Source organism: Balaenoptera ricei, chromosome 8 (assembly GCF_028023285.1).
Source record: "Balaenoptera ricei isolate mBalRic1 chromosome 8, mBalRic1.hap2, whole genome shotgun sequence".
NCBI lineage: Eukaryota > Metazoa > Chordata > Mammalia > Artiodactyla > Balaenopteridae > Balaenoptera > Balaenoptera ricei.
In genome coordinates this window covers 19,593,923-19,608,124 of record NC_082646.1, presented here as the reverse complement: position 1 = coordinate 19,608,124, position 14,202 = coordinate 19,593,923, and the positions used below count along the sequence as shown (strand labels likewise).

Genomic DNA, 14,202 nt, shown 5'->3' with positions numbered 1-14,202 from the left:
AACGGTGTGGGACAGAACAGTGGTAGTGCCAGTGGGAAGTAAAGAGGAACACTAAAAGTAAAGAAGAACTGCTAAAATGTAGGAATGACAGGAATCGAAAAAAGCACAGTCAAAACAGTCCATGGGCCTGGGCACAACAAATTCCAGTTCTGCCACTTCACCAACTGTGGGGCATTAGGCAAGCAATAGAACTTTTCAAAGCCTCTGTTTCTTAACCCACAAAATGGGGATAATACTGTGCAAGGTTGTGGAGAGTTTAAGCAATGAGATGCAATATTCAAAGGCATGGCAGATTATAGAAAACCAAAAGATGATCATCATTTCCTGATCTTCTTCTACAATAACATAGTTGTCTGCAAGAAATTTCTGGAAATAAGTTAACATGGTTCATTCCCATTTTTAAATTAAATAATTATGGGGCTAAAAAAACAGCTAAATCAGCACTCTCCTAAAGCAGCTCATCAGCATGCCCAGTCACTCCCCAAACAAGGGCGTTACTTTCTCTAATGCCATTTTTTTAAAAATTTTTATTGAAGTATAGCTGATTTACAATGTTATATTAGTTTTTGCTGTACAGCAAAGTGAATCAGCTATATATATATACATATACCCACTCTTTTTTGATTCTTTTCCCATATAGGTCATTACAGAGTTTTGAGTAGAGTTCCCTATGCTATATAGTAGGTCCTTATTAGTTATCTATTTTATACACAGTAGTGTGTATATGTCAATCCCAATCTCCCAGTTTATCCCTCCTTCCCTTCCCCTGCTGGTAACCATAAGATTACTACATCTGTGACTCTATTTCTGTTTTGTAAATAAGTTCATTTGTACCATTTTTTTAAATTCCACATATAAGCAATATTGTATGATATTTGTCTTTGTCTTACTTACTTCACTCAGTATGACAATCTCTAGGTCCATCCATGTTGCTGCAAATGGCATTATTTCATTCTTTCTTATGGCTAAGTAATATTCCATTGTATATATGTACCACATCTTCTTTATCCATTCCTCTGTCAATGGTCTAATGTCCATTTTTAAATCAACAGTCTTAAACATATAAACAACATCCATAACCTAATATCTTCTTTATAATATCTTCTAGAGGTATACTGCACAGTATTAATATCCACAAGAATACTGCCAGTTAACTGGACAGAGAACTCCACCCAGAAAAATATTCATATAATAATGAATTTCATTTAATGACTCCACATGAAATATCTACTACTAACATCATTTTTAGTTTTATTTATAACCAATTGATTCATTTCCACAGGGCACTGTGCTTGCCTAGTTATGGTCTGATTATACCAAATTATAAGTTCTCCTTAAATACCTGGCTATGACATCACCTGACCTGTGGTATCAGTGTAGGCCTTAGCACTCTCCAGATCAATGCAGGACACTGAAAATGTGAAAACTGCTCTATCAACTATGCTAAAATCAAAAAGTAGTCTTGTTTCCTGATACTACACCTGGAATAAATAAAATGCATCACTTTTTCTCTCTACAATGCGACCCGATTCAGAAAAAGCCTTTATTTTTCAGCAGTACCTCGGACACTGCCTAGCCATTGCACTGGCAAAGTTCTATCAACCCTTTACCTGTATGTTCCTATTATACTTCATCAAGTGGAAATAACAGCTAATTTTAACCATGCTCCTTCTACATACACAAACTGTGCTGGTTGCTTTCTATCTCTAAGCATCACAATAACTTTGCCAGGTAGTAACTTTACAGAGATGGACACTAAGCCTCAGAAAGGCTAACTACTGAAACTAAACATCATACCAGAAATAGTTCCCCACACTAAACACACACTTTCTTGTGGCCATGGTTTTGCTCATTCTGTACTCTCTGCTTAGAATGCTTTTTCCCCTTCCTATTAACTCATATCCATTCTTTAAGGCTCAACTTCCCTCAGGATGTCTTCTCTACTGTGGTGCCAATGTCAACACTTTAAAACGTTTGGTTTCAAGAATCAATAAATGAACAGAAATCTAGGATTCTGTACTGAATTTTTGGTTTAATAATCTGCTAGGTTAACTAAAGTATAAGGCTCTGAAACTTACTAAGAACCTAGCACAGTCCCTGGCACCTTGTAGGCACTCAGTAATCACTGCTGGGAGGAGAAAAAAAAGAAAGCGAGAAGGGAGTGAAAGGGAAAAGGAGAGGAGACAAGAGGCAGAAAAATCCCAGCTCCCAAATATCGGAATCTTGATGCAGAACTTCTAATATATTTATAAGAAAATACTCATAAGCAACAATTTAATAATAAAGTTAGCTAACCTATGTTTTACCACCAACAGTGAGTTCTTAAAATACTAAGAATTTTGTGCCAAAATATAAAATTAAAATGTAAACAGAATATAGATTCAGCTCTAAGGACAAAGAATAATTTATGAGTATCACTCAAATCTTAACTAAGACTGATCTATGTTTACTGTTGAGAAAGCCTTAAAAGGACACTTGCTGAGCTAAAATGGAATCCACCTATCAGTCTCATTTCTAAACAACTGTAAAATGTGAGAGAGAAAAGTATTTGCTTGGAGATTTCATTCTCATTATTTAAGAACATGTTTTAAAATCATTTTCAATTTCAACATTTTAATTATATATTCACGCTCTTCTCTAACACTGTCTCTCGGGAAGCTAACTTTCCATACACACAACAGCCAAGAAAGCAAGGCAAAACAAAAGTCCCTTCCCTATGGTGGGAGGTCAACCAACCTTCTCTTACTACCGTAGTGCCTAATCAGCCCAAGTGTGCTCTCTCCCGCCCATTTCTTTCATGGCTCCATCACTCATGACTCCCTCTCCAATGCTAAGGAGATCTGTTTCTCTGTCAATGCCCTGAACCTGTCAAATGGAAAAGAACTGTGACAGGGCAGCCTTCCAGAAGATATCACTTGCTCCTCGCACTCAGTACCTCTCTTCTCCATTTATGCCCAAGTCTAAAGAGGTAAACTTATCAATTCTCTATTCAAAGTGTCTGCACACAATGGGTAGCCCAAAATTATCTACAGTGCTGTCAATTACACTGGCACTACCCGTTTACAGAAAGTAAACCACACACAAATGACGGTAGGCAACAGGATAAAAGAGAAAGAGAATGTGATCTGACATCAGGGATAGACTGGAGTACTAACTCCACTACTGTAACCTTGGAAAAGTCACTTAAAAGTCTCTGAAATTTTAAATAATAACATCTACCTTTCCTGTCATGAGGATAAAATGAATACTTGCAAGGAAAGCACTGGTATATGGTAAAATACCAAAAAATATATTATTTTATTAATGATATGATATGATAAACAAATTCCATGTAATCTGTAATCCAGTGTGTTCCCACTGACTCCAAGTCTCAACTGAGTTCTACAACTGCTCCAAGGGAGCAAGAAATGAGGAAAAAGATAACAAGACAAAGAGAACAGCCTGTGATAGAGGTAAGGAAACCAGTTCCCTTGCATGCCTGGTATGCTGTCCCTAAAGAAAATTCTAAAACAGGAGCAACAAAAATATTTGAACAAAGGCAGCAGTGTCTGAAAAAGTTTTGGGTTGGCCAAAAAGTTCATCCAGGTTTTTCCATAAGATGTTGTGGAAAAACCCAAACAAACTTTTCAGCCAACCCAATACTTAATCTCTCAAGAAGAACAGATTCATTTACACATGTAAATGATAGTATTATTTCCCATTTTGTGTAAGGTTTGTTTGGTTTTCTTTACTTTGTCAGATCTATCCTTAAAAACAGGTAATAAAAGAAAAAAACAGCTTCCAGTGAGTGATGGTTGCAATGCAATACGAAAATATAAAATGCCAAAACAAAGGCTAAATAGGAAAGTCAAGTTGAGATTGTGGATACAAAATCACACTCAAAACCAAATGCCTTGAAAACATGATAAAGAACAACAACAACAAAAAAATGACAATCTGAGTACAAATAAGTATTGATTTTGAAGATCCAAAGGCAAATTAACAGGTAAAGTTGACAAGCCTTTCTATTTCTATTTCAGCTGAAGAGCCAATAATTTTAACTCTACTTTTTGTGTATAGTACTAGGAAATGTGCAGGAAGATACAGAAAAACATTACTTTGTTGGCTTCTTAAAAATCCTGTAACTGCCCCAAAAGTTCCCTCACATTTGACACAAACACCATAATACTTTCCATTTGTTATGGTTAAAAAAAAAAAAAAAAAGCAGGTATTTTAAAGATAGAACTTTTTATAGTATGCTATGCAAATGTATTCTTAGTTAACAGAATTTTACATCATTACTATTAGATATTTTTATTTACTATCTAAATTACAAAGCTTGGCCTGCACAGGTATATCATTCAAGTCAAATAAGTCATTTCTGCTCATGTTTATAGAAAATTCAACAATACCTTTTGAATTATTGTTAAGTCAATCAGGCAAATCATACTTAGTTTCAAAATATAGATTTCAAAGAATATACTCTACATATATGAATTCTACATAATTCACAGCAAACAAAACTATCAAAGTGAAAGAAGATATGCGTGATTCACTTATTCATTCATGAAACATTTGTGAAATCTGCACTAGGTCCTAGACACTGTATCAAGCCGTGAACACACACTGGTCAGTAAGACAATAATTTCAGGAAATTCAAAATCCAGTAAGGAAGGCAGGCAAGAAATGTGGTGGGAGCTATAAAATAATTAAAAGCCAGGAATAGTAATTAAAGTTTAAGGACATCTTACAAATCGACAGGAAAGACACCAATATCATAAGAGAAAAAAAGAGAGAGGAAAACAAGCAATACACACACAAATTATACAATGGATAAATAAATGAACAATGTTCAGTAACAGAATCAAGGAAAAATAAATTCAAATAGTAAGTTTGAATTTCTCATTAATTGTTTGTTTCAAAACAGTAAAAACATGTGGATATTCAGTGTTGGTGTTAGTAAATGGGCACGGACGTAAAGCCAGTGAGACAATGATCAATATGACCTCTCTGCAGGACAGTTTGGCAAAATGTATCTAAAGCTTTTAAAACATGTCATGTCCTCAAAGTCATTACAGGAAAACTACGAGCCAATGTCCCTTATGAACACAGAAGCAAAGGCCCTTAACAAAATATTAGCAAATAGAGTCCTGTAATAGATAAAGGAAAGCACATCACGAATGAGTGAGGTTTATCATAGGAATTAAAGGTTGGTTCAACATTAGAAAAATCAATGTGCTGACAGAATAAATAACAACAACTCTATGTCCACCCTAACAGTTGCAGAAAAAGCATCTGACAAAATTCACCATCCATTTCTGATAAAAACACTAAACCAGCCAGAAATAGAATGAACTTCTTCAACCCGTTAAAAGCATTTACAAAAAACCTACAGCTAACATCGGATGTAATGGTAAAGGACTGAATGTTTCCCCTCCCTAAGATAAGAACAAGACAATGATGTCCATTCTCACTACTGCTGTTCAACATACAGTGTAATCAAGTAAGAAAATGAAATAAAAGACACACAGATTGGAAAGGAAGAAATGAAACTATCTTTATTCACAAATACCATGACCAGCTACAGAGAAGATCTAAAGAAAACTCCAAAGAATCTCAAAAAACAGCCACAAGAACTTAACAGGACCGTTTAGAATGACTGGTACGCAAAAACTGTACTTCTATATTCTAGCAACAAAAAATAAGAAACTGAATTTTTGAAGTATTTATAATAGCATTGAAAACTATAAAATAGTAAGAGATGGATCTAACAAAATATGTGGTAAGATGCACATGCTTAAAATTATTAAAAAATGCTAAAAGATATTAAAGAAGGCCTAGATAAATGGAAAGATATGTCATATTCATGAATCGGAAGAGTCAATATTGTTAATTCTCCCCAAATAGATTTATAGATTCAATGCAATCTCAATGAAAATATGAAAAGACTTTTTGTAAATATTAACTAGCAGATTCAAAAACTTACATGGAAATGCAATGGTCTAAAAATGCTCACAATTTTTTAAAATATCAAGTTGGAAGACTAACACTATCTGACTTGAGATTTACCATAAAGCTATACTAATCGACACCAGTGTTATTTATGAAAGGATAACTGTAGAAAACCAAGTGAGTCAACACAGAGACCTACACGTACATGGTCAACTAACTTTCAACAAAGAGTCAAGGTAACTAGAATGGAAAAAGGACAGTAATTTCAGAAAACAGTACTGGTTCAACTGGACATCCACATGTGGGGAGGGAGGCATTGGAACCTCAACCCTTACCTCACACCATACACAAAAATTAAATTGAAATGAACACTAGCCCTAAACTCAAGTGCTAAAACTATAAAAAGTCCAGAAGAAAACGTAAGAGGAAACCTAAATCAGACTTCAAAAAAACAGATTATTGGTCAAGATATGAATATTAGAGTGAGAATACCTAGATTCAAACTCCAACTTTGGCAATAACTAATTGTGCACCTCACTATTTTATTATCTCTGTATCTCCGTTTTTCTCCTCTTACTTGTATAATGATAGAGTACCTACCTAGAGGGTTATTCAAGGACCAAATGAGATAATGTTTAGAAAATGCCCAATACATAAAGTACTTAGTAAGTATGTTTGCTACTTTTAAAATTTTTATTTAGTTACTTAAAAAAACACCTATCCAAGTTTCATAGTTCAAAATTTAATATTTCCTATTGTGACTCTTAGAATTGTATAAAAAATAAGAGTTCAGGTTCATTTTTCATTCAATTCTCTCCAAAGAAATGATCAAGAATAGGCATACAAAATTAAAACGAAAATAAGGGAAGGGTAGAGAAACATATTTACTGTGCACCTACAAGTACCCCAGGAAACAGGTCCTTTACCTGGATTATCTCTTTTATTCCTCCTAGCAGGTGCCTAGTGAAAAACAAAGGACCTATGTGAAACTTAATAAACCTTCATAAGCGGCCTTTAAATAGAAGTGCTGGCTTTCTTTTTAAGATTCTGGATTGGTGCCCAAAACCAAATGTCTCATTAAAAGTTTAGAGCGATCGAATTGTTGTAAGGAATATTTGTAATTATTTAAATCAGAAAGTAGTATACTAAGAATCACAATGAAGGATCCTCACATCATAAACCACGAAACCCCATCACCTTATTACTTAATGTTATAATCATGACTCTGGCTACTTTTTAAAACATGCATCAGAAAACCAATAAATGAAAAGATTAAAGCTGTCAACCTCTTAGAATTCCCGAAGTTATGAAAAATGAGAATTCTTTAGCACCTATTCCATCTTTAAAGATGGAGAAGGAGGGAGAGTTCACAGCAAAGAAAGTCATTCTACAAATTTCTCCTGGTTATTTTCCCATAGTTCCCCAAAGGCAACAAGAAGCACGTGGTAAGAAGTGGTAGGAAATAATAGAAGATCCTCCACTAGGGGTAAACTTACCTGTAATGTTTTATTCTCTTTAAGATCCAACCCAAACACATTGTGCCTCTTCACCTTCAAGAAGTCAGCATTGAGGCCATCGTCCTCCTCATCATCATCTCTGTCCAAGAACTGCACAGGAACTTCTCTGTTCTTCTGTGACTCTTTGTTGCTAGGGACAGATTGAGGTTGAGACCCTTTTGTTTTTCCCAGTTTCTCTTCCATTTCTTCTTCACATTCTTTCTCTTCTTCCTCTTCATCACTAATACCACGAGCCAGTCTGTACTCTGTCCCTTCTGCTATTTTCCCACTTTTGTGGAGAATAGACATTTTCTCATTGAAGTAGGCTCTAAATTCTTCCACTTCATCATTGGTGAGGGAGAGAGTCCTTGGCTCAATTACTTTATTATCTTGGCTCACTACCAGTTCTTTGTTGGGTTGTTTTTGCATTCTCTGAAGAAATCTTACCCGTGGTGCCACAGCAAGACCAAGAGACCTTAAATATGAGCAAATGAAAACAGTTACCTCAGTACACTGATGGTGTGTTTATGAGTTTATTATGAAATGGTTTCTCAGGAGTTGAGATTTTTGGAACTTTTTTTTTAAGAAAATGTTCCTCTGAGATACAACTCAATCTTGACACGTTAGGTGATCTAAAAGATAATGAATACCTGTCAGAAAATATTGGAGACACCCCATTTTCCACTATGACGGTAACACGGTTAACAAAATAAAGGGCATGAGACCAGATACAAGGAAACAGTGCAACTACTAGATCTGCCTATTTCCAGTATAACTCTCTCAGCCTCAGCTTTCTCAAATGTGAGATAACAATACCTACCAGGCCTATCTCACAGTTGTTTTAAATATCTGATGTACTAACTATATGAAAATACTTTGTAAAATATAAATACTAAAGCTGGAAAAGACATGACCATGCAAGAACCAAACACAGTTCTCTGCAACGAATGCACTCAAGTATTATCATCCTCCCTTCTAACACACAAAATGTGGCACAATCACTTCTATAAAAAAGGATTTTTAAACTTGAGACCAAAAAAGAAAAAAAAATCTTATTTTCTCCTTCTAAGATCAAGATTTACTTTATGGTCAGGTCTTTCCCAGCTTCTAAGTTCCCACAGATGGATTGAAAAGAAACTCTTAAAGCAAGGCCTGCTGTAATAAAAAGCTAACATTAGAAAATGGACCGACTGCCTTTTTCCTATAAGACACAATTCACAGAAACTGAGAGGTGTGGTTGTAAAACCTGGACTCATAAATAGAACTGTTGAGGTTAAAATCCTGGCTCTGTCACCTATTAGCTGTATGATCAAAGGACATTATTAAACCTCTCTATACCTCAGTTCTCTCATTTGCAAAATGGCATGACAAGAGCACCTACATTATAGGGTCATTATAAAAATAAAATGAGTTCACAGAGGCAATGCATCTAAAAGAGTGCCTAGCACACACGCAGCCACTACTGAGCACTTGTCATTATTACTGTTATAGGGGATACAGTTAGGATCACAAACTCAGTACGCATCAGAGCATTTCTCTCAATGTATTACAGTTACGTTTACATGTCTTTCTCTGCTACTAAACTTGGACCTCCTTTAAGGTAGAAGTACATAACCGTACATCTATAATTTTAATGCCTAGCTCAATGAACTAGACATATTAGGTATTTAAAACATATTTCTTTAATTTTCAAAAAAGTATTTTACTAATGTAAATAAATAAATATTTCTTCAGTAAAATAGTTTTTTAAACCTTTATTTTATCCTACATACATAGCACTGTTTTAGGTATCAAAGGCTTCTAAAGGAAATTATAGATCAAGGAAATTATACATCTAAAATCCACAAAAATTAAATTAAAACACCAAGTTAAACTGTACCAGTAATTTAGGCTCAGAATTTAACTTTCTGCTTCCCTAAGCATCACCAATAAAAAGCAAAGGTCTTCAACTGTAAACAGATGAGATTTACTGGCATCTGTGGCAACAAAATGTCCCCTAAATATGGCCCTGCAGCATTAAAAGACCTTTGCCTCTCCTCTTTGCTAATATCTCAGCTGTGTCAATGAGAAAACCAGGAAACCAGGATAGAACTTCATAAAGTACAAAAATCAGCTAATAACCTAAACCATGAATCATATTCAGAAATTGTAAAATTCGTAAAGAGATAAGCAAACAAAAACATGTTATCCATGGCATGTGATTTTCCATCCATTACCTAAACAAAAAGTCAGTGACCTTACTTTGTTATCTAGCAAATTAAATGGCTCTAAAATGTTACAACTGACAAATTACCTGTTATACTGAACTTGCAATCTAACATGAAGAATGGAAAACAGCAGTTCACTCGGATACAAGTTTTTATTAGACTCAACTTAAAGGTAAAGGTACTCGAATTCCTGGAAAGCAGGCCAAATACACAGACCTTGCTTTGAAAGTATATATTTCATCACAGACTAGGAGATTTCAATCTGACATTCAAAGTATGAGTAACCTTAAGGGTGCTTCTATAGGATTTTGTCAATGCTTTTCCCACAGGTGGGACCCCAATGAAAAACAGATGCTCCTCCTTTATACCTGAAAAGGTTAGGGAAAAAAATCCTTCAAATACTAAGCCAAAACAAGACCAAGAGTTCCATTTTCATATAATAGTAACCACAATTACTAAAGAGAGACATTTTGCCATGGTAACTGTGAGCACCTGTAAGAAACACCAAGACACAAAGAATATCCAGGCAATAAGCAGCATGGGAAACCAATCTAAAAGCAGGGAAGAACTGACAAAGAGACTTGCATCCAAAGCATAAAAAGAACTATAGTAAACCAAGCCAGCTTTTTAGAAAACAAGAGGACTACAGACATTTAAAGATTTCAAAGAATGCTTGTCAATTGCTCTCCATCTCCTTCAAGCCCAAACTACAGGAAACTGCCAGTGTAACTTTCAGGAATTCATACTTACAAGTAAGAAACTTCTTCCTGACTGAAAATCCTGACTGAACTGAATGCTCAATAAGTTTTCTACAGTTTATATAATCTTTTTCTCTGCAAATCTTCAACAGATTCTTTTAAGGTAAGGCAGAGTGGTTTAAACTAAGACTCTCAGAACCAGGTTTCAAACAAATTCCCTCTAACTTTAAGGATTCACAAGCAAAACTATAATATGAATACTTACAGGGCATATTCAGGTATAGGTAACTTGCTCACATCAAATACTTCTTTATCCTTCATCAGATACACTGAACGTATGTAGGAGACAAAACACTGTAAACATAAAAGGTTGAAGTGTAAGATATATACTAGTCAGAAATAGAAAATGAATTTTAACTGAGATAAAAAAATTAATCAAAGGGATAAATTCAACAGTAGTGAAAAACCTCAAAAATAGCTGAGTATATGTCATCCCACAAAAGCAAAAAACCTACCTTTTTCGAATTGTAATATTAGAAAAGACTTTAAATTTGGTTTCATCAAGCCAACTCAACATAAAACATAACCTTCTCAAAAAGCTATTCTAGAAGTTAATATCATTCAGGTGCATTAATAGGGAAAAACACAGGCTTTGGAATAATACCGTTGAAATCTGAGCTCCACATCTTACTAGCTGAGCAAGTTTCTCATTTCTCGTCAGTTTCCTCATCTATTGAACATAATGTAACAGTACCTTCTACTTAGAGTGTTATGAGAATTAAATGAGAAAAATGCATGTAGAATACTTGGCATTTCTTCTGGAATACATTAAGTACCAATGAATACCAGTTATAAGTAATAATTATTACTTGAAAACATCCTTTGACTACTACAACAAAATAAAATTTTACTGTACTTATATTAAGCTTAACAAAATCATAACAGGAAAAGTTTATTCCTAAAGCTTTTTCTTTTTTATTATAATTTCAAGTAATTACTTGTCATTATAATTTCAAGTAATCTGTCATTAACTTGTAATATTTTTCTTCTGTTTGTGTTAAAAAAAAAAGAAAGAAAGTAAACTATCTTTATGCCAAGAGCTATTACAAACTAAAAAGTAAACATGGTCCTGGATCCTCTGTCAGTCTGTAAAATAAACAGGCAGCAAAGATGGTGAAACACATGTAAGCAGGAGCTTTATTTTTTGATTTCAAAATTAATTTTTGTAAAATATATTTAATTTCCATTTCTATATTTCCTAAACTTCACATTTTCTCTAACTTTACACTAATCCTTTCTTCAAACCATTTACACTAATCTTCAAACCATTTTCCCTGTCTCCATAGGCATTAAAATGAATAATTCAAGGATAATTTTTTCCCCTACAATCGTCCACAAGAAATCATCCCAGTTGCTTATTGTTTTTGTTCTATCCAGATTATAATCAAAAGCTAGAAAATCGCTTCTGTGAAATTAGATAGCTTGCTGCAGCTGACAACAGTTAGCCGTTCTGCTAAACCATGCGTGACACCCATTAAATCACATCATTTATTTCAATGTGCTTTTCTATAATCTTGTTCTGGAAGGCTCATTTGTTATACACAGAAACCAGTGAAACGACATCCTTCCAGTGTTTCATATTTCCTGATTCATAATAGAATGACCTAAGTATGCACAAAGTCATGACATCAGAATTCATGTATATTATTTTCAAATGTGCATACTATTTGCAAAGCTTCTAAAAGATTTAACTCCTAGCTTAAAGTATGTCTGCTAGGCAAAACATGCACACAAATGTTTCCATGCCTAAATATATGCCCAAAAACTAAGAAAAAAAAATCTGTTTAAAGACCCTTTTCATTAGATTTCAGGTGAAGTGAGCTTACAGAAGTTTAACTACGCACAGTTCATTATTTGGTTATCTTATACTTTGGAATTAATTTCTCCTGATGTATCATGGAAGTTCTGAAGAAAGACCTGGATTTAAATCTTAGGTCTGCCACTTAACAGCTACGTCACCCTGGATAATTTTTAATTTCCTCAGCTCCTATTTTCCCATCTATAAAATCAAATCAATATCACCTACCTCACAGGTTGTTGGCAAGATTAGATAACACAATGCATATCAAACTGTCATGTAAAAAACAAACAAAAAAAAAAACCAAACTGTCATGTAATAGGGTCATGCTGCAGCTAAGTGCCTAGCACATACTAAGCATCTGAATTTTAGCTTTCATCATTAATGTTGGTATTTTAAGCACAGCGACAATAATTTGATAAAATATAACCTAAGTTAATTTTTTGAACATAAGATCTTCTCTTTAAATAAAACTTCTTTGCTTAGAATATCCAGTTTCAAAACCATCACACAAAAGGCTGACTACTGACTTTTTCTGCTCAGGCTCCTCTATATACTGAGGATGCCCTTTCCATGCCTCCTCTTTATTTTCTTCCTCCAATCTCTGAATCCCTACTCTTTAACTCATTGTTGAGTTATGGGAGATGCAGATGTAGATATCCTATGTAGATCTCGTAACTAAAATATAAGTAAAAGAGTATTGAAAATGAAGAACTTCATAACAGGGACTCAAATATTTGTCAATTCAAAGATTGGACAGCTGTAAGCGCAACGCAAAATAATTTCACATCTTCCTTTTCTAAAGATCTACTGCTGGGTACTCTAAGCACTAAAAAATAAGTATACCTAAAAGTGACAATTCTTTGTGTATTTGCTATTCAAGAGGATTTCTAAGTCCAAAAAAAGCAGTTTGGGAACACTGTCACACTTATAGATTAAAATCTCATTCCTAAAGAGAATTTAGCAAGAGTGCTATGCTTTCTAGAAATTTAACCTAATATAAGATATTAATTTTAGGGCTTCCCTGGTGGCGCAGTGGTTGAGACTCTGCCTGCCAATGCAGGGGACACGGGTTCGAGCCCTGGTCTGGGAAGATCCCACATGCCGCAGAGCAACTAGGCCCGTGAGCCACAATTACTGAGCCTGCGCATCTGGAGCCTGTGCTCCGCGACAAGAGAGGCCGCGATAACGAGAGGCCCGTGCACCGCAATGAAGAGTGGCCCCCACTTGCCGCAACTAGAGAAAGCCCTCCCACAGAAACGAAGACCCAACACAGCCATAAATAAATAAATAAATAAATAAATAAACCCAAAGTTAAAAAAAAAAAGATATTAATTTTACAGTCAAGAAAGTGCAGTCAGAAGTTAATAATAACTTTACTGAAGAAATCAAAAGTTGATAACTTTATCAAGTATATTAGAAATCCAGCCATTGTGCACTTAAAAATCATTAAGAGGATTTTCTATATGTCTGACAAGATTATGGACAAATAATAGACATTTTTCCAAGTTACTATAAGAAATATATACTTTTAGGACTTCCCTAGTGGTCCAGTGGTTAAGACTCCATGCTGCCACTGCATGGGACACGGGTTCAATCCCTGGTTGGGGAACTAAGATCCCACATGCCACGCGGTGCAGCCAAAAAATTTTTTTTAAAAAAGAAAGAAAGAAATACATAATATTTTCGAAGTTAAAGAATAAGTTAAATTTACCTGAACATTATACTACCTGAATATCTGAAGCATAACTATGCAACCTAGAAGTAGTAGAAAATGATACAACATAACTTAATTATATGCTCTATTCCAGTGAAGGTATCAAATTCAAAAATGACTTACCCTTTGAGCTCTTTCTTTTAAATCTTGATCTTGAGCTAAAAACGATTCCAATTTTTTCTGAACATCTGTAAGTTTTTCTGGATTGATTCTTTTGTAACAAAAAGATAAAGGTTAAACTAAGACATCTCAATTTCAGAAACTGAAAACAGTACATAGCATTTTCTATTTTCCT

At 34.5% G+C, this 14,202-nt stretch overlaps 1 protein-coding gene across 2 annotated transcripts in view; it reads right to left on the bottom strand.

Annotated features, from left to right (window-relative positions):
- The window catches only part of DDX10 (DEAD-box helicase 10), a 249,545-nt gene that overhangs the window by 192,148 nt on the left and 43,195 nt on the right, over positions 1–14,202 (bottom strand). For both annotated transcript variants that reach the window (XM_059930405.1, XM_059930404.1), the window contains exons 11-13: positions 14,031–14,118; positions 10,598–10,686; positions 7,428–7,902 (exon numbers count right to left, since the gene is read on the bottom strand). In XM_059930405.1, the coding sequence (XP_059786388.1) occupies positions 7,428–7,902; positions 10,598–10,686; positions 14,031–14,118 (652 nt within the window). The remainder of the gene's footprint in view (positions 1–7,427; positions 7,903–10,597; positions 10,687–14,030; positions 14,119–14,202) is intronic.